Raw genomic sequence first — 20,192 nt, forward strand, 5'->3', positions numbered from 1 at the left:
AATCCCTGAAACAAGTAAAAAAAAATAATTAAAAAAGAATAGTTGAAAATAACAATTATTTTAAGCAACAATAAACCTGAAATGAAATGATAGTGAAATAACCTACAAGTAAAAATATAATAATTGAATAAATAAAAATTAAAGGGAGAAAAAAGAAAATAATGAAAAAATAAAAAAGTGTAGAGATTCCAAGTCACGTTAGTTCACGACGTTTCGATTGTTGGTATCTACAATCGTCTTCGGGTGATGACTGGACTGATTCCTCCGAGAGATGACTATTTTATAGGTCGTTGAAATACTTTCACTTTCTCTGCTTTCCATTTTCCGCTTCACTGATTCCGTGAGAGATGACCGTTTTGGCGGGAGTTGGTCATTTTTCGTTTGATGATGGGTTTCCATATGTTTCGTATATCTACGCTGGCCTGGCTGAATACGTTGTTGGACAACATGTATGCGGCTTCCTTAAATTTTCTCCTGAACCAATGTTCCTCTCTGTGCAAGATCTCAGCTTGGGACCACTCGATGTTGTGTTGATGGGTCCAAACATGGTCTGCTATTCCTGATTTGCTGGTTTCTCCTCGCTGTGTGTGCTTCTTGTGCTCGGCAATGCGAACATTCAATGGCCTCTTAGTTTCACTAATAGAGGATTTTCCGCACTCACAGGGTATCCGGTGAATGCAATTCTTGGAATCGCAGTCCGCGTTTGGGGGCCTGGTTTTCGTGAGGCTGCTACGGATAGTGTTACCGGATCTGAAACAGGTTCTAATGGTGTACTTGGAACCAATTCTTCTTATCCTCTCCGATAATCCTCTGATGTAGGGAAGTGCAAGCACTGGTTGTGACGGCTTCTCTTCCTTGCGAGACTCCTGCTGTCTTTTAGCCAAAGTCTTTTCTACCATCGCTTTGGAGTATCCATTCCGCTGAAGATCATTTTTGATGATGTCTAGTTCCTTCTCGAGACCTTCCTTTGTATTAAAGAGCTCAAAAGCACGGTCTAATAGAGTCTTGATGATTCCTCTTTTTGTCGATTGATGGTGGTTGGATTCGTGGTTCAGATACTGTCCCGTATGAGTGGGTTTTCGGTATACAGATGTTTCCCACTTAGTGTCGGTCCTCTTCACCAAAACGTCTAAGAATGGCAATTCATTGTGGATTTCCTTCTCCATTGTGAAAGTGATGGAAGGTCTCACGCTGTTGATGTGTTTCAGAAAGGCGTCTAGTCCAGTATTCCCATGGTTCCATATTATGAAGGTGTCGTCAACATATCTCAACCAGACTCGAGGTTTCTTGTGGGCTTCTTCAATGGCCAGAGTTTCAAACCACTCCATATATATGTTGGCTATGACTGGTGAAAGTGGCGATCCCATTGGCAGTCCCTCATCTTGTGTAAAGAATTCGTCCTTCAGTTGGAAATAACAGTTTCGTACACAGCATCCTAGTAATTCCATAATTACTTCTATAGGTAGATTCGTTCTCTCTTTCAGGTTCCCGTCTTCGGATAGCTTTCTCTGTATGATTTGGAGTGCTTCTTCGACCGGAACGTTGGTGTAAAGGCTTTCCACGTCGAAACTAATTAGTTGATCTTCCTGTGTAACCTCAATTGACCCTAGTAGTTCGACAAAATGCCTTGAATTCTTCACGAAAGACGATGTTTTTCCTTGTAATGGTTGTATTAAGGGAAGTAAAAATCTAGACAAGTTTTGAGTAGCCGAATCTCTGGAGCTGATGATCGGTCTAAGCGGAACGTCCTTCTTGTGGATTTTGGGTAGACCATACAAGTGAGGGGGCCCACTTGTGGTGCGGTGTTAGCCATGATCTTTTCTTGTCCGAAAAATAGACTTGGTGTTTTTTCAAAATCTGGTACAACTTCCTTTCGATTGATGCAGTAGGGTCCCGTACGATCTTTGTGTATCGTCCCTTCTGCAGAACCTCTTCGATCTTCTGTTCGTAGAGAACCGTATTCATTACCACAGTAGCGTTCTTTACTTTTTTACTTGTTTCAGGGATTTCAAATCATTTTATATAGTAGACAATGGAAGTCCGAACTAGTGAAATTCATGTATCTATTGAGATATTAACCTCCATCTCAATGGTGAATTATTCGATGGGAGAATGGAATTTGTGAAACGTGCGGACGGGCGTTGTCGTGGATTAGGATAGGACCTTGTCTGTTGATCAATGTCTCCTGCTGTTGACGCAATTTCTGGTACATTTCGTCGATTTTCTCATAATAGGGCTCTGCTGTTTGGCCCGGTTCCAGAAAGTTAAAGTGAATCTCACTAGCACCTTACTCCACCTTCTTTCAAAACTGAATTTTTCCGCAGGTGTTTCAGTTATCAAATATGCCATGTGATGAATGACCTTCCCCACAAATTACGCACAGCTGGCTTCCAAAAATTCAAGTATAATCTATTTACCCATTCATTCAATACCCGTCAGTGATATGATTTCAGAACTTCACTTCGTTTTGCTCCTACTTCTAAAGACTTACTTGTATTGTGGACAAATTTGTATATTTTTCTTTGTTTTTGTTTCATTTAAAGAAAATTCAATAGAGAGGTACTTTTAATAGTTCAGTTGTTGAATTTATTCAGGAACTGAACTGAACTTCGCCCTTCATTTTCAAAAATTTTGTGTTGATGTATTTCCTCAATCTTGTTTTTTAAATATATTTTTTGAAAATAATAAAGACGATTATTATTATTATTATATAGTAAGTATAGTTTTGGTGCGTTGTTGCCTTTGAGAAGTGGCTGGGAACGTCTCCAGTTGTCGTAGAAGATCTACTTTTCATCATATGTGACGATACGATCAAAAAACGATCGTTTCGGTTGCGCAAAAGCAAAAAAGAACAGACTTTGAAACGCGACAACTTCTGTCGATCGTTTGAATGTGGAGCACCAACTTTTCGAGCTGTTTGACCTTTCCAAAATGTATTCAACCATCAAATACCGCATGAGAGCTACTGTCCAGTTCTTCCGTCATCCCATACACCGTTTGTGATGGGTCAGCCTTCACCAGGGTCCTCAAATCGTTGTCCTGGGCTACGGGGCTCATCTTCGAGGCAGAAATCTCCAAAACGAAATTTTGAAAACCGACTTCCAAAAATAAGTTCGAAAACATTATCATTGGCAAATGCCTGGGTAATTTTTTGGGCTGTTTCGGCAGCGTTTTGGTTCAATTTGAAATGTGGAGAAAAATTTCCTTGAAAACGCTCAACGACACAGTAGAATAATCATTCATTGAGATATGGAGCTAATATGTGTCTACTCAATTCGGAAAAGTTCATTTTTTCATTGAACTTCAATATATTTTCGGCAACATGTTTCCAGATATGTTTCAATACCTGCACAAACTATTCGATACAGAATCAGTATTTGGTTCAATGTTATGAGTGGTGCCTTTTTAAAATTGACCATTGTTTTCATTGTCACACTCAAATTCACTGTTTTTGTTTTCAAATTATTTTCAAAACAATTTTTCCTTTATTCATTTTCAGTTATTCACTAGGCACCGAAATACTAATATCCGAAATTTGTTTCATTCAGTTCCTCTGTAGATTCTTTGCTGTCCATTCGACGGGCAACATTAAATTCCAAGAAAGAATTCAATTTCTCTTTGAGGCCATTACGAAATTCATTATTGGAGTATACTCACGAGAGTTCGTGAGTTTTTTCACTTCCCTGTCAATTCCACTAGATTGAGTCCAACTAAATAGATTGCCAGAAATGGGGCAGTGAAGAAGTCCAATTAAGAGGAGTCTTCCAAGTTGTCGATAGAACTTCAGGTATATATTTCATTTCAGCTTAGGAAATGAATGTGGTCACGTTCAAAGAAAAAAAGCTTTTTGGAGAAGTTGAAAAAATACTATAGTACGTTTGAGATTTTCGGTACATGAACATTCTGACAAGTTTTCAGAGTGCCGTTTGACTGAATTGAATTGGAGTGAAAGAAATATGAGGGTATAGCAGGATTATTTGTAAAAATTTCGAAAGGCATGAATTAATTGGGACCCATTTTATGAATTATACAGGCAAATTCATATGAAGTATCACACCACTGACCATCAATAAAATTTTTATTTAGTTTTCGAACAAAATTTTGTTAGCTTTCCACTACTATCAGTGACGGCTCGTGCATTGGAGAACAGGGGAGGCTGAAGTCATAAAGCCTATATACACACAGAGAAGGCCGCCGGAGGCGCGAACATTTTTTGAGGTTACGCACCTATTTAAAGCAAAATACAATTGTGTATTGTAAAAAACAAAAACAAGAAAAAGAGGTTATTTAATATAAATGAACTCTTTTTAGTCAATAAATAACACTTTTCTCTTCTAATATAACAGTTTTGTTGAAAATTACTAAAAACGATTGAAAGTTGTGATGTACAGGTAATATCACTAGTTTTATCAAATTCCCATGCAAAAAAAGAAACACTTTCAATCTCCTTGCTTATATTTTCCCTAATAATATATGCCACACTGTTTATAAGCTCATTTTGGATGGTTTTTGAGGTGCCCGAAAAAACGCGACCATTTAAAAAAGTTCAAATTGTGAATCATATTTGCCCCATAACATTGAAAGTAATGGCCGCGATTAATCGAATCTTCGGTTTCATCGTGTCCGCGAAAAGCTAATTCTTGGGAACCCAAATAAATTGTAATATCGATAAGTCTTTTTAAATTCGATCGATTTTCCCTAACCTGATTATTAAAAGAAATTATGGCCTCTTTTTGGGCTGTATCTGAAGCTGTTGCTATATTTTGTTTGCTAAACAATTTCAATTTACAATACGAAAATATATGATCCTGAGATTTAAAATGTCTTTGTGTAGAACGAGGTAAATTTTTTAAATCGAAGTATCCTATTTTAGATAACGTTTGGTATTCGGTTTGTACGGAAAATAAAACACAGGGCCAACAAAAAAAATTTTCTTGTATAATGGAGCCGGTTAACTAATCGCATTTATCGTACCAACTAATATTAAATCCTCGATTTTGTCGATTATCTGACGCTTTAATTGAAATCAAATTTGGTTGAGACCTTCCCAGAGTTTTAATAATGTAAAATTCATCATTATAAGATAAAGACTTAAACTTATTTGTTAGCAACCAATCGACTATATCGTTAGATTTTTTAATTTCGTCCAACTTATCCATGATAAATGAAAAAAAAACTTACCAAAAAGAAAACACTTCAAAAACACATTAAAAATATTACCAAAAAGCACTGCTATAATACAATACTACCTGTTTTATACACAAATAACAAATATTATCAAGAAACACTAAAACGATTTACTGAAATATTTTTCAGTCCCGGTCCGTCCCGGCATCCCGTCCGAATAATTACATAAAAAACAAACGCAGTCGTACACTAACGGAGACCAACTGGAGGATAGCCTCCTCTAACGCTATAATTTCTCCAACTAAAATTACAAATCGGAACGTATGTCGATGGTTGGATTGGTCTCGTGGAGCCTGTGTTTTTTTAAACGGTCGCAGGCTTGACTCCCTTGCAACGTATAGCATTTATTATTTCGGTTGATGATTTATTCGTTATTCGTTCATGGGCGGCACGTGCGAGTTTTGTTGATGCAGGATACAGTGTGGTACGTACTACGTAGTGAGTGATAGTGTTTTTTCGGGCATATTATGTATTTATATTGAAAATTAATGGTAAAGTAATGATGAATGATACCCAAGCATTTTTAGAAAAAAATAATCAATTATTTGTCAATATCTATCAATTTATTGCGATGAATAGCCTCAAATTTTATGGGGAGGCTAAGCCTCCCTTGCCTCCTCTGATGAGCCGCCGCTGACTACTATATCATTATACAAGGATATGGAAAACTTATAAACAAAAGAAAAAAGTGACTAATACTCTACAAAGATGTGCAGATGATGCACAGAAGTTTTTTTTCAGATACACACCACAAGTTTCGACTTCTGAGGGTTGTCGTTCGTAGGGATGCGACAGCTGGTTAACAGAAAAACATATTTCAAACAGATTTTAAACAGATATCCGTGCATATTGAAAAGTGTAACAGTTATTTCATTGCTAAGCCAGGATTCGCAAATTGATATGCTAGATCAAAAGACTGATCATATGTCAACAGTTTGCCATCATTCATAGAGGTTACCAAAGATCTTACTAGCTATTTTCAATGTTTTCATATTTATAGTATTCAACCAGAACCAAAGTGATGAAAACAAATATAAATTATGATTACTTACCGCAGATATTTTATATTCACAAAAAAAAGTAGAGATTTCTTATTGATAAATGAACCAAAAAATATAAAGATTAAATAGAGAGCTTGGGTGAAGCTCAATTGCACAGGTGTGACATATCAGTAAGGTTGTTTGCAGAATGTGGGTATCTCAGATAATATTGAATCAATTTAATGATATGAAGAACGTGAACATTTGTGGAAAAATGTTATGAATAGAAAGAATGCGAATTTGCTATTCCTTTCTCGGTATTCCTACGAATTTGTTCTTCATTATTGAGCTTGATGAATACTCTTCCAAAGTTTGTCCATACTCGTCCATTTTTTCCTACTTTGGTAAGAGCCGTTCATTGGTAAGGTCTTCTTTCACATCCATGCCAGTTCTCTTTAACATTATTTTATTTTCATATATGAGGTTTTTGTTGAAGGATTTTCGGAACCTCAAGAATACTACACAATTTTTGTTTGCTATTGGTGTTCCAATTCTATAGCACTGGTCAATATCAGTTTTAGTAATTTGTCAGTTTCATTATTTTTGTTTTTATTTTCATGATATTCGCACTATAGTCCTCTTTTTCTTCCTTTTTCACATCATGAATCGTTTTTGCTTTTGTATAACTACTCATGTATCTCCAATTTATGATTGAAATTTTCCATCAGTTCGTCTTGATCTTGTAGTCTAAACAATAGTTGTTTATTGTTTTGTTTCAGACTTTCAATTTCTTTGCTGAACTTTTCAGTAATTTCCTCAGATATTGTTACCTTGATGCTACCAATAGATTCTTCGGAACTCCAAAGCTTAGTTACCAGGTTTTTGATAGTTGTCTGCAGTTCGTCTTTGCCCTTTCTATTTCTAACACTCATTATGAAAAAATGGATTTACTTACTGCAGGTTCTTCTACACCAACTGATTTGATAACGAGAGTAACTGAAGTATTGTCAATAGGCTTGTATTCACTGCAAAAACTATTTCTGCTGGTATTGCTGCAAATTTATTCTCATGCCGTACCGTGAAATACACGTCTACTCACTTAGACACATGAAAACAGTTTTTATATACTGATAAATAATTTCATGTTACTATATAGAAGACATATCTTATCTCTTCTGATCTTTTTCAAATAGGTAACACTGGAGTCAACAGTTTAATTCAATACGGAAAAAATGAACTCACTGGACAAGTTCATACTGGTTTTCAATCTGATTCAATCAGAAAAAAGTCATTACTTGATTCACTACAATTTTTCATAACTGTCAGTATAAGTCAGTACATGTTTTACTACATTTCATGGAATTGAGTTTTGTCCATCTGGATAACAACTTTACTCCTTCCTATATGCGTCGTTTGCTTCAGAATATCCATGCACTGAACAAGTCGGTGACTCTTCAATAAAACTATGCCGTTTTCTAGCAAAACTTACATCGAATCAGTCACAAAACTTTCCAACCGAAGTTGAAGTTCCTCAATTCGTCTGGTTTTTTTGAATCGACAATATTCAGAGCTTAAAGCAGTTTAAAGACTGCACAGCAATAATGGTTTCCAACGTATCCATTATTTCAACTTGTGGAGATAATTGAATTTCGCTAGACTTCAGCCTATTGTTTCCGATACAATTTGCGACTTAAATGGATCAATCGAATCGAATCGAATCGAATCGAATCGATCCTTCGGTTATATAATGGATGTGAGGATTTGCCAGAGATTAGGTGGATAGCTTCGAATAAGATTTTCTGGTTATTCAGTTGAAAGCGATTTATTAGAGACGTTTCGAATGGAACGAAAATGAAGAAAGTAATTTCGTTCTAAAATCCTGAATCTGTTTTCTTCATCGACCCAAAATTCAGCTCTAGAAAATTTTCAAATGATTCTTGACTTTTTAAGCACAAAACAAAAGCGAACCACTAGTGGCGCTCAGAATGTGACTGTGAATATGGCCAATATAGGGTAATCCCGTGGAGATCTGTTTAAAATAGTCTGGCCCTAGTAACTTTAAAAATCTACTGTGAAGGAATTCGATTTTGATGAATTTCAATTTTAACTAAGGATATGCTATCAGTGAAAGTTTGATTGGAGAGTAGAATACCTTCGATATAACTATATTGAATGATCAGATCATCCTTTGCTTTGAAAACCATTCGTTTTTTTTTCTGATCAATGTTAAAAAACACAACACCATATTGGTCAGATCCTTTTTTGATATTCCTTTTCGCTCAATCCAAATTTGCAATTGTTTCGAGTTGTAGGATTATAGTGGGAACAAGGGTTATAGTGAGAATAATAGTATTTTATGTAATTAGGATAGAGATCGAAATTTGGGATGATGAAATTAATGCATGAATACTACATTTTGAAATGAAATTGACAGATGAAACTTTCAAGATGGCGACTGGGCGCCATCTGAAAAAAAAATTAAATAGAAAGTGGGGTCTTGTTACACACAATTTCGAAGTTCCTGACAAATGCTTCACAACCCTGGAATATGAAGTCGATATCTTCATCTACTACAAAATAGCGGAACATTTAATGATTTCAATTATACAAACACACTAATATCGATATTTCTAGAAATATCCCTTTTTATCTGCCATATGGTAATTTCAACAACCCGATAAGGTTTGTTAAGTTATTTTTCGTTTATAAAAACGACAAAAAAATGTCAATACGACAATGAACATCATTGTTCAGTTAGAATATTCTTATTTAGTATTGGGTTTCCATCACTTTCACAATGGGGAAGGAAGTCCACAACGAATTTCCATTCTTAGTCGTATTAGTGAAGAGGACCGACACTAAATGTGAAACATCTATATATCGAAAACCAACTCACACAGAACAGTATCTGAACCAGGAATTCAACCACCATCAATCGACTAAGAGAGGAATCATCAAGACTCTTCTAGATCGTGCTTGTGAATGTGATGGTGAAACAGGCTTCAGCTAGAAGATAGCAAGAGCTCCACAAGAGCAAGGGCTCCACAAGAGCAAGAGCTCCACAAGGAAGAGAAGCCGCCACAATCACAACCCAAAGATTGGGTCCAAGTATAACAGAACCTACTTCAGATCTGAGAACACCATCCGTAGCAGCCTCACGATAATCTGGCCACCCAACGCGAACTGCGAGTCCAAGAATTGCATTTACTGGATACCCTGCGAGTGCGGAGAAACATACATCGATGGAACTAAGAGGTTATTGAAAGTTCGCATTGCCGAACACAAGATACACACACAGAGAGGAGAAACCCGTAAATCAGAAATAGCAGAGCATGTTAGAACTCATCAACATTACATCAAGTGTGCCCAAGCTGAAATCATCCACAAGGAGGAACACTGGTTTGGGAAAATAGAAAACACGATCAACTCCCGCCAAACGGTCAGCTTCCGCTAAAACCGATGAAGCGGGGAGAGGGAAGAGGGGATAGGTGAAAGCACTTGAATGACCTATAAATAGTCAGATATCGGAGGAATGAGTCTAGTTATCACCCAAAGACGATTGTGGATACTTACAATCGAAACGTCGTGAAGTAACTTGGTTTGGGATCTTTTTAATTTTTAATTTTTGAATTCTTGTTAATACTTTTTTAATTTCATCTCATGTTAATAGTTCTTTTTTGTATTTGTGGTTGTTAATTGTAGTTTATTTTATTGTAAAATCCAGTTTTTTTCCTTAATATAATTTTTATCTCTCAGCTAATCTCTGTTTCAATGTTTTTTCAGGGATTTGAGATCAATTTATATCATATTAGACGATTATCATTAGGTTTCAACTTCGACCCCTAACTAATTTTGACTGTGTTACTGATGAAAATATGTACTCGTCGGTGCAACCATATTGATAAAGAAATAAAAGTCATGAACACTTTCCGTTCCTCAAAATGTGTAAAAGAATCACTTTATAAATTTCAGTTGGAGAATCGAGTGGTCTGCGCTTGACAAGCATGAACGCCCCACCGGTAGCCGATCTACGTGATGGTATGGAACTTGACTGCCACTTCGACATGGGCACCGAAGATTTATATGCCGTCAAGTGGTATAAGGACGACCACGAGTTTTTCAGGTGAGATATTTTGAATTTAATTTTTTTTAGAACCAATAGGTTCACTTTTCAATATAACACTGAAAGAACTTTCCCGAAATTGCTTCAGAAAAAAAAATTACAAGGAGTTTCGTGAAATATCGGTTTAACTAACTACAACAAATTAAAATTTCCGTTTCGTTATGAAGTGAGTTTGATCATGATATTAATCCCAATGTTGGAGAAGAATACGATTAGAAAAAGATATTCTTCAAAAAAGTTAACGAGATCCTAAAGATTACGGAACACGTCAAGAGAAACTGAAGGAATTTGCTGAGACCATATAAACCATATAAACATGTAGTAATATTCTAATTCTATATTCTAATATGTAACAGATACGAAGACTGTTAAATGAAAAAAAAGTAACTGTCATCGGGAGCAATACACTGGCCGAAGAAAATTTACGGGACTATCACCCTTCTCGAGTAATACGGGAAAAACCAAAAATGCTGTTTTTCGTTTTTTTTCAAATGGAATTGTTATTTCGAACTGCATTATGACGATGTAATAATGAATATTCAATAAAACGTTTCGTGTCAACATAGCTACCTTTTTTTTTTTAATATAGACCTGTCTGTTTCATTATATTATTACAGATATTGATAAAGCAATAAATTCACAATCCAACAGTATATCATTTAATATTTTCAGCGCGTTTCATTTGAAATAAACAACATCATCAGTGACGACAATCAAACAGAAAATTTTATTGTGAACCTTTGGGAAAAATGAAACCAATACGGAAAATCAAAGCTAAATGGCATTCCAACATTGAATGCTGGAATTGACGATTTCTTTGATGGATTTCTGTGGCAATTTTCTAGCATAATAGGTGTAATACTGATACAGGTATCTCTTATTTTTTGTTTGAGATGGTCGATATCTGTACTTGCTGTTGAAAAAATGTTATCCTCTATGTATTCCCAGACAAAAAAATCTGAAAGAATGGTATCTGAGGATCGAGCTGGCCAGTCAATTGGTCCATTGTTTCCAATCCATTTTCTTGGAAATATTGCGTCTAAATGTTTTCTTACTATTGCTGCATTATGGGGAGAAGCGCCGTCCTGTTGAAAATATTGTATTTCATGGCGAATATTCAGTGGCAATTCATCTAAGTAGCCATCCAAATTATTGAAAAAAAAGATACATTCACTATTCAGATGATCATTGTAAAAGAAAGGGCCAAAGATATTTGTTTGCACAATTCCCAACCATCCGGATCATTTTTGAAAATTGCTTTCCCTATGTAAATGTTCATTTGTATTGTTTCACCTATAAAAGATATTTCTGTTAAACCCACCATTGTTGTTGAATTATGATTCGTCCGTCCATATTATTTTTTTACAAATATTTCCAACTTATTCCCTATTTCTACGTCTCAACCACTTCGCAAATAGTACTCTGCTTCCGTAATCCCTTTCATTGGGGTGATGAACTTTGCGTATCCTGTAGCATTTATATTTGTTCTATTTCTAAATAGTTCTGTTGAATTTTACAGAAATCATCATTTCGTGGGCAATTTCTTGTAAAGACAATCTTGATTAGCATAATTTTTGTACCTGGCCAGTACTCAATGAAAAAAAAGATGTGCTTTCTGTCAAATGCACCATAGTCCCGCAAGTTTCTTTCTAAACATCTACCAAACATCTACCTTACCAAATGAGGATTTCTATTTGATTTTGCATAACTGAATAACATATCAGTCCTTACATCATTTGAAAGCATCTTTGATAAGTTCATAAACGTCTGACAGTTCTCAACAGATATCAACAACGTATTTATTTTTCCTGCCATAAAAACCAAGCAAAGCTTACGTGTTTAAGGCGGTAAATGAATTGGATGCTATTTGATCATATCAAATTGAACAAATATCAGATTTTGACCATAAACTGTTATTTTCGTTACTTTCAGGATTGAGAATTATAAAAATATCACGTATCATAATTGATTAGGGTGAAATAAGCCTTGAAAGAAGGATGACGGCAATATAAAAGTTTCCAAATCGAAAAAGTACGAATTTTCATTGTGTTGGGGTACCTACCTGTCGGATTTATTGGATTGTCTGAATTATATTTTGAAGGAATCGATACAATTTACAAGAGAAGTAACGACAGGACCGTAATTTAAAATGGTTGTCACAGATGATGGTAGTTATTTCAAATGTAACGCTATAAAAATATCAAATGTGATATACACTTGGATTGTGAATTTATCGCTTTATCAATATCTGTAATAAAAAAGACAGGTCCATATTCAAAAAAAAGTTTATCGAATATTCATTATTACATCGTCATAGTATACTTCGAATACAATAAAATTTTTGTTTTTTTCCGTATAACTCGAGAAGGGCGAGAGTCCCCGTAAATTTTCTTCGACCATTGTACTGTTCCCGATGACTGTCACCTTTTTTCCCATTCAGTCGTCTTCGTATCTGTTACGGTTTAGTTTAAAATATAGCAATGTTACCACAAGATAAAAGAAACGACCGGTATGTATTTGTCCGTTTCAATTGGTATACTTTAAACTGTAATATCTCAGTAAATATCTACCAGTAAATACGGTATCCGATGAAGTCGAAGAAGGCCGTTTTTGCCTGTCCTGATTAGCGAAGATTCTACCAATGAGAAAGTTATCGAAGTATTTGGAAAGATGGTAGTCGGTCGCGGAGACGTCTGTGGAGTATGATGGATGAGCCAGAATTTCGACGCTTGATTTTCAGACGGTAACTTGCGAGGATCGGACCTTCTCTGTTGACCAATGCACATTTGGCACATTTCGTCGATGTTTTCACAATAGGACTCGCTGTACTGGTTTATTCCGCTTGCAGAAAGTTATAGTGATCTAATCAATAATAATAATAATGTTCATTCATGCACCTTTGATACTGTCTGACTAACTGCGTGACATGCAGACAAGCCCTATTAGCCTTGAACAGGCAACGTGTTACCTCAGGGCTAGTACTAGAGTACCACCAAGATTTAGCCAAAGCCTCGGTTAAAGTTGGTTAAAGGGCACGACAGAAGTAAAGGTAATCGCTTTGCCGGATCAGAGGCACCTACGGCCTGATGACGTTCACAATTGCGGAACCAGCCAAACGTCACACCCATGCTTAATCCCGCAAGAGATGGGATGAAATCAAAGGATGCAGTCTTGCCAGGATCACCCTGGGCGACCCTGGGAAGCTGGCGGCGAAGAAATATCTGGCGATGACCAGGAAAAATCTACGCTCAACAGTAGGATTACTGACTGGCCACTGTCAACTAAGGAAATACCTCCACAATATGGGACTAGTGGACACACCTCTATACATGATATGCGAACAGGAAGATGAAACTGTCAGGCATGTCCTATGCGAGTTCCCGGAGTTATCGTCAATAAGAGAGTGTGTGTTCGGCGAGTCTTGGCCTACACCTACCGATATAAAGGAGATGTCTCCCAGAGACCTGTCCACATTCCTGGATAGGACAGGATGGACGGTGACCTCTAGGAAAACAACTCATTGGGAGAATGTACAATGGGTCACATGTGACCCAAGTGGGCCTACACTCACCCTCCCTACTCTACAGATACAGAATTTGATATTTTGATGGTTATGAATATGAAGTGAATTGAAGCTGAAGCTAAATTGGGTACACCCTGTGCACTCAATTGATATAATGTGAAAAGTAATAACATGAGAAGCAAACAGAGTCACTGGTTAGGTACGGCTGGTTGATTACAGCAAAATGGAATAAGAAACATGAATCATTTCTTGAGAATAGACTAAAAGTTATATCACTAGATCAAAATTGCATATTGGAATTCATCTAATAGATGAAAACGTAATGATAGAATATGAAATGCGGATAAAAACGATACTATGAAAATGTAAATGTAGAAATTGAACGGATATAAAATAAAATATCAATATGAAATATTGAAAAAGTTGAATGGAAATAAAGCACATAAGCACTTTGAAAAAATATCGCATAATAATCAATAGCAAAATAACTAAGATCAGCAAACTGTGGACCTTATACAGTAATTGACAGTGATTTCTTGTAATTTATTGTTAACTATATCGTGTAATATATATATATATATATATATATATATATATATATATATATATATATATATATATATATATATATATATATACATATATATATATATATATATATATATATATATATATATATATATATATATATATATATATATATATATATATCCGCTCGCAGATAATTAATAGAAGATATAAAGCTTCAAATCCTTTTTGTAGAATTTATTAATAAAAAATATATTATTATATATTCAAGTGATACGTTTCTTCACGCTTTTTTCATATTTTGGCACTGAAAGTTAATTTTCTCTACTTCGAGTACAATGACCATGTTCGATGGGATCAACTCTTTTCTTTTTTTTGTAAATGCCAATTATGATTTTGAAACAGAAAAGTTGTCTCGGATCGAAAAGTTGACTTTCTCTTTATAGTGCGTCACTCGAGTAGGTAATTTTTTTATTGTATATAATTGTAAATATCCATTTTTGTGAAGTGACAACATTATTTGAGTGAGAGTCATTTATACCTCTCCAACCTAGTATCCCATACGTGAGTTGAGACTATATCATAGAAAAATAAACGGTTTTCAAATGAGCTATGTCCGGGATTTCTGTCAAGTATTTGAAACGTGAAAGGAAACTCATTAGCTTGTTACATATATGTTTTGCTTGTGAGTCCCATCATCAGGTGATGTCTATTTGAAGACAATATTGATCTCTGGAAAACATCACTGGAAAAGTTGATGGAGAAAATACCTGATAGAGAACTTTCGAATACCGACGTAGGAAATGATATTCGAGAAAGCTAAAGAGCTACGAACCAAGACAATCTGACATGTCATAATCCAAGTTTTATTAGTAAATTTTCATGCCAAATACGGTTCATCTAGCACAACAGCCCAAAACAAAAGAGTAGATTTTTCATATGTGTTTTCGGAAACCATACTGAAGACTGATTAATATGTAGAAACATTTCAAATATTTAAGACAGTATTGATTACAGTTTTCTTCATGATTTTCGTTATCACTGTTATTTCAAATAAACCTCACTCTTTCGTTGGTGAAGCCTGAACTCGAATCTTCATACAAAAAAAAAGTGAAATTATTTGAATGAAATAAAAAAAGGAGATAAGACAGGTGGTAGAGTCTACAAAACACTGGTGCAATTTCATTAGAAATACGACAAATTCTTCATCTGAACCAAAAGTTTGTTTGATTACAAGCTGTTTCAGTAGTCGTCTGCCATGAAATAAAATCCAGCTTTATGTTTAATTTAGTGGGGAGAGTAGGCGATTTTCCCCTGAAATCAACTTTGGAGTCGGATGTGAATTGTTCAACAAGTGAGTTTGCTTTTTCTACTTGTTGCTGTTGTATTTGTGCAGTGGTGAAATTGACTTGGTGAAATTTTGATTGATGGCGTCAGCCCCTGACCAGAAATATCTTAAATCATTAGGATGGATAAGCACTACATTTCCAATCCTCAATTTGTGCTGTTCTTTTTCTTCGTTCATTCTCAATTTGCATTGCGAGAGTTACCAGAGATGATGCGATTTTTGGCACTAGGATCTTTGTGTCACAGTATCTAGAGAAAATCCTTCTGGGCGATAGGGAGAGATTGAATAGATGGAAGTTCTCCAAATGTATTTTTCCTTCATTGAAAGCCGAATATTTTGAGGAATATTGAGATTGTTAGCAAGAAAGTTCTATTGAAATAGCAAAGTAGAAACCTCAATGTCAGTTTCATGTTCCTGAATTTACGTTTTATTTATACTCACAAAATCTATCGACATAGTTGTCGAAAAGTCACCTTGTATTCATGGCAAATTAAATATGTTCTCTCTGATTTCAGATACATGCCACACCGTCGGCCAAACACGATGCTATTCCCCGTAGCAGGGATTCATTTGGAACCCTCTGGGACGGACTGCAGACAGAACCGCTGCAAGATAAGACTCGAAAATCTCTCGAGAGCCTACAGCGGAGGGGCTTATAGATGCGAGATATCCAGCGAAGCTCCTGCATTTCGACTAGCATCGGAAACTCATAACGTGATAGTTGCCGGTGAGTTCGATTCTATTGACAATGATACTATTGGTTTGTGGCAAATTGCCGTTGATTAAAGCGCGGAAACGTGGTACTGGCTAGGGCTCCAACGTGCGGAAGTCTAATGACTCTTTGGGGAGTATACACAGGGTGTTTCATGAGTCATGGTCCAATCTGAAGGCGATTTCTGATGAAAAATATAACATTTACTCCAATTCTTCACAAAAATTTTTTTGTACGAAACACAAAAATGTTTTCCAAAAATGTTTCGCAAAACTAAGTAGCAGCTTTGTTGGTCTTTCACTTATACTTATAGTCACTGGAAGCCTGTTCTGAGAATATAAGCTTTCATGGCCGAATTGGATAGTACGAAACGTTTCGTATGCTTCTGTGGTTGTCTTTTCAGGTGATATATGTAATTGAGGAAGAATGTAGTATGTTGAAGATTCAGCACTGATGATTGGCAGCAGAGTCTGTGTTTATTCGTGTTCATACTAGTATGGGGTGGGATGTGCTTGATGATAGATGTGCTGCTGGTGAGATTTCGATCAAAGTTCAATTCTAGTTAATGTTGCTCTAGTGATCCTACTAGTCTATTGACTTGCATATTTTATTTTATTCACGCTTCGTTCGGTAGTGTCGAGGGAACTAAGCCAGAAACAGGTAATCCTGATAACGCCGGCGGCTGACATACGCTCTTTTATTTTGTCACTGTGTTTCTAATGCGATTCGTGATACCAGCGTTAATGACGCACATCGTAAAATTAGTCTGTAGTTCGAAAGGGCAAAAAAATCCCAGTATTGTGGAAAATTCACGATAATGTTGTTACTTGAAGACAACGTTTCAAGTTTCGTGTTGATCCGATGTATGCTTTCAATCCATGATTTGCAGATATATAAAATGTTAATGCCTGAGGAAGTAAGAAATTGGCTAAATCTTTATTCTTGAACTAGAACAAGAACCTGTGATATTCCAAAATCACTATCTTCACTCAACAGGACATTCTGCGACTCCAGTAATAATAATAATAATAATAATAATAATAATAATAAGGTTAATTCACATTGAACAACATATAAATACATAAAAAATATGTATAAATGAAGACAGTAACAAAATAAGTTTAAAATAAGAGTACAAGTATCAAATATAAAGTCGAAATTATAATTATGGCGAAATCTGGAATTTGACATAATCGATAAAAATGGATTATCTAACACCTATGTATCTTTGTATCAAAACAACCACGATACTATTAATCACATTCAAATTCTAAGGTTTTTTTCTCAACTCAGTTATATTTGAGTCACAATCCGGTTAATTTTACATTTTTGGGGTAACGTCGTTCAATACTGGATAACACGACACATAGACACATATACTTGCAATCAGTTGTAATAGGTGTAATTCAGTTTTTTTCTCTCTATAGTTTTTGCATGAAAACTGAATTGATCATTGGTCTATTACAGACAATGCCCTTTTTTATTTTCTTTTTGAATAACTTATCAACAGATATATTCCATAGCTCATTTGGTAACAAACTATATTTTCTTGAAGCAAAGTAATGTGCACTTCGTTGACCTATACATTTTTCACTTCTGGAAATGAAAATTGCATCAGCCCTTCTGGTATTGTAATAATGTTCATGAGGGGTGAGTTGAATTTTATTAGCTTTGACATAAAGTAACATTTCATTAACAAATATTTGTCTCACATCTCTACATTGAGATTAATCATAGAGTGCGTCAAAAGAAAATGTCAGCTTTTTGCCATACATAATTTCCAAAACCCATCTCTGCAAAACCTGTACTTGGATCAAGAAGCAATCATTGACCCCGCCCCAGCCCAAAATTTCATAGGATAGTGAGGACTCTATCAAGGAAGAATAAACAGTTTTCAACTGGGTAATGTTCAAGAAATCATTCAAATATTTGAATTTGGATAAAAAGCCTCTTATTTTTCCTGATATTTCTTTTCTTCACATATTTCACTTCATATGTCGAACGACAATGATTCCTAAATACTTTATTCACTATTCATTAATGTAATCTATTACCATTCATATAAAGTAGAACTCCTGTGAATGATACCTGATTTTATTCCATAATGAATGTTTGGAATACAAACTGAGTAGGGAAAAGTCTCTTCTGTATAATTCAGTGTTCATATAAAAGTTTTTATTCCGAAATAATTTTTTTCTTTCGTGTAATTCAATATTTATGTGAAAGTAGCTGTTTGTTTGTTTACATGTGTATTTTCTATAATGTTATCCAATTTGGTACTGACGAGCCCTAAGGCAAGTGTCTTACGGCGAAAAATCGATTTCTACCAGTCAGAATGACAGTGTTCCATGTGAGTGCAATTTGTTACCATTCATTTAAAGTAGAACTCCTGTGAATGATATCTGATTTTATTCCATAACGAATGTTTGGAATACAAACTGAGTATAGAAAAGTATCTTCTGTATTCATTCATTCATTCAGTGTTCATATAAAAGTATTCGTTTTGAAAGAATTTTTTTCTTTCGTGTAATAGAATGTTTATATCAAAGTAGCTGTTTCAGGAGGGCTGTCTTCCAGTTTGTGTTTCAAAGTTGCTTCTTTGCATGGTCTACACATCCATGTATAGAGTTACTTATTTTCAAATTGATTACTTCCTTCCTTTCTTTGGAAGATTCCCACATTTTTTTGTATCAAGATGGAGTAGTAGAAAGCCAAAAACTTTCTTTCCCAAAAATTAATCACTCCTAAAAATATAACCCTTTCAATTCTAAAAAAGTGATGTCTCAAGATAAGATCCTTGGAGCACTCCAATGAATATTTGAAAAGAAACCATAATGAAAGACATACTGCTTTTTTCACTCAGATACGGCGGTGTTTTCATGATTGGAAAAATCCACAAGTACAGCTACCGAACTGAGTCATGGCCGGTGGGAGAAATCTTTTCTGCGTAAAGTTCGGTGCGGTGTATGATGAAGAAAGTATTAGGAATAAATAGAGTTTGAAAAACTAAAAAACACACTTTTAAAAAACATCGAACTAAAAAGTTATTTTTTTTTTAATGAGCCTAAAACAATAATCCACGAAAAATACTAGTATTATTGTGAAAAAAGCCTGGGTGCTTTGTGCCATATTTTTTGTATATCAAGCGTTCGTTGCTTTGTTCACAATAATACTAGTATTTTCCGTTCGTTATTATTTTAAGCTCATTTAAAAAATATATTTTCAACTTTTCATTTCGATGTTCTTTGGAAGCGTGTTTGCTTAGAAAAATGATTATTGATATTTGCCGATTCAGTAGAGGGAGCCTGAAAATCATCTACCAGGCCCAAGGCAGCAGGCGCGCAAAGCAGGGATACAAATAAAGCAGCAGGCGCGCGTGATAATAAAAAAAATTCTAATGGAGAAATACATGTAAAGTGAGTTCGTATTATATCAAGAAGGTTACATATAGCGCCATCTGCCAGCGAATAGATCAAGCAATAGTGTCGATATATCAAGGAGGTTGCGTGCAGCGCCATCTGCCCGCGAAAAGATCAAGCAATAATTTCGATAATTCTGTCAGATACAGATCCCGTGCTTGAGAGTTACAAACAAACAAACAAACAAACAAACATACATACATACAGGTGAAGCTAATAAAAGCATGTTAAAACAAATACTTTTTTCAAATTCGTAGCTTTTTATCTACCACCAGTATCCTACCACACAAACAATGTGGATTCAGAAAAGACTTTAGTTGCGCAACTGCCCTTGCCGATGTTGTGGACGACATCTTAGAGGAAACTGACAAA

At 35.4% G+C, this 20,192-nt stretch overlaps 1 protein-coding gene across 2 annotated transcripts in view; it reads left to right on the forward strand.

The window, feature by feature from the left end:
• The window catches only part of LOC111504605 (uncharacterized), a 346,996-nt gene that overhangs the window by 198,996 nt on the left and 127,808 nt on the right, over positions 1–20,192 (forward strand). For both annotated transcript variants that reach the window (XM_074181482.1, XM_074181483.1), the window contains exons 3-4: positions 10,140–10,290; positions 16,205–16,416. In XM_074181482.1, coding sequence (XP_074037583.1) covers positions 10,140–10,290; positions 16,205–16,416 — 363 coding nt within the window. The remainder of the gene's footprint in view (positions 1–10,139; positions 10,291–16,204; positions 16,417–20,192) is intronic.

This window comes from Leptinotarsa decemlineata, unplaced genomic scaffold (genome assembly GCF_025532065.1).
Source record: "Leptinotarsa decemlineata unplaced genomic scaffold, Ldec_3_MD MMD2_tig00026314_RagTag_RagTag, whole genome shotgun sequence".
Classification (NCBI taxonomy): Eukaryota; Metazoa; Arthropoda; class Insecta; order Coleoptera; family Chrysomelidae; genus Leptinotarsa; species Leptinotarsa decemlineata.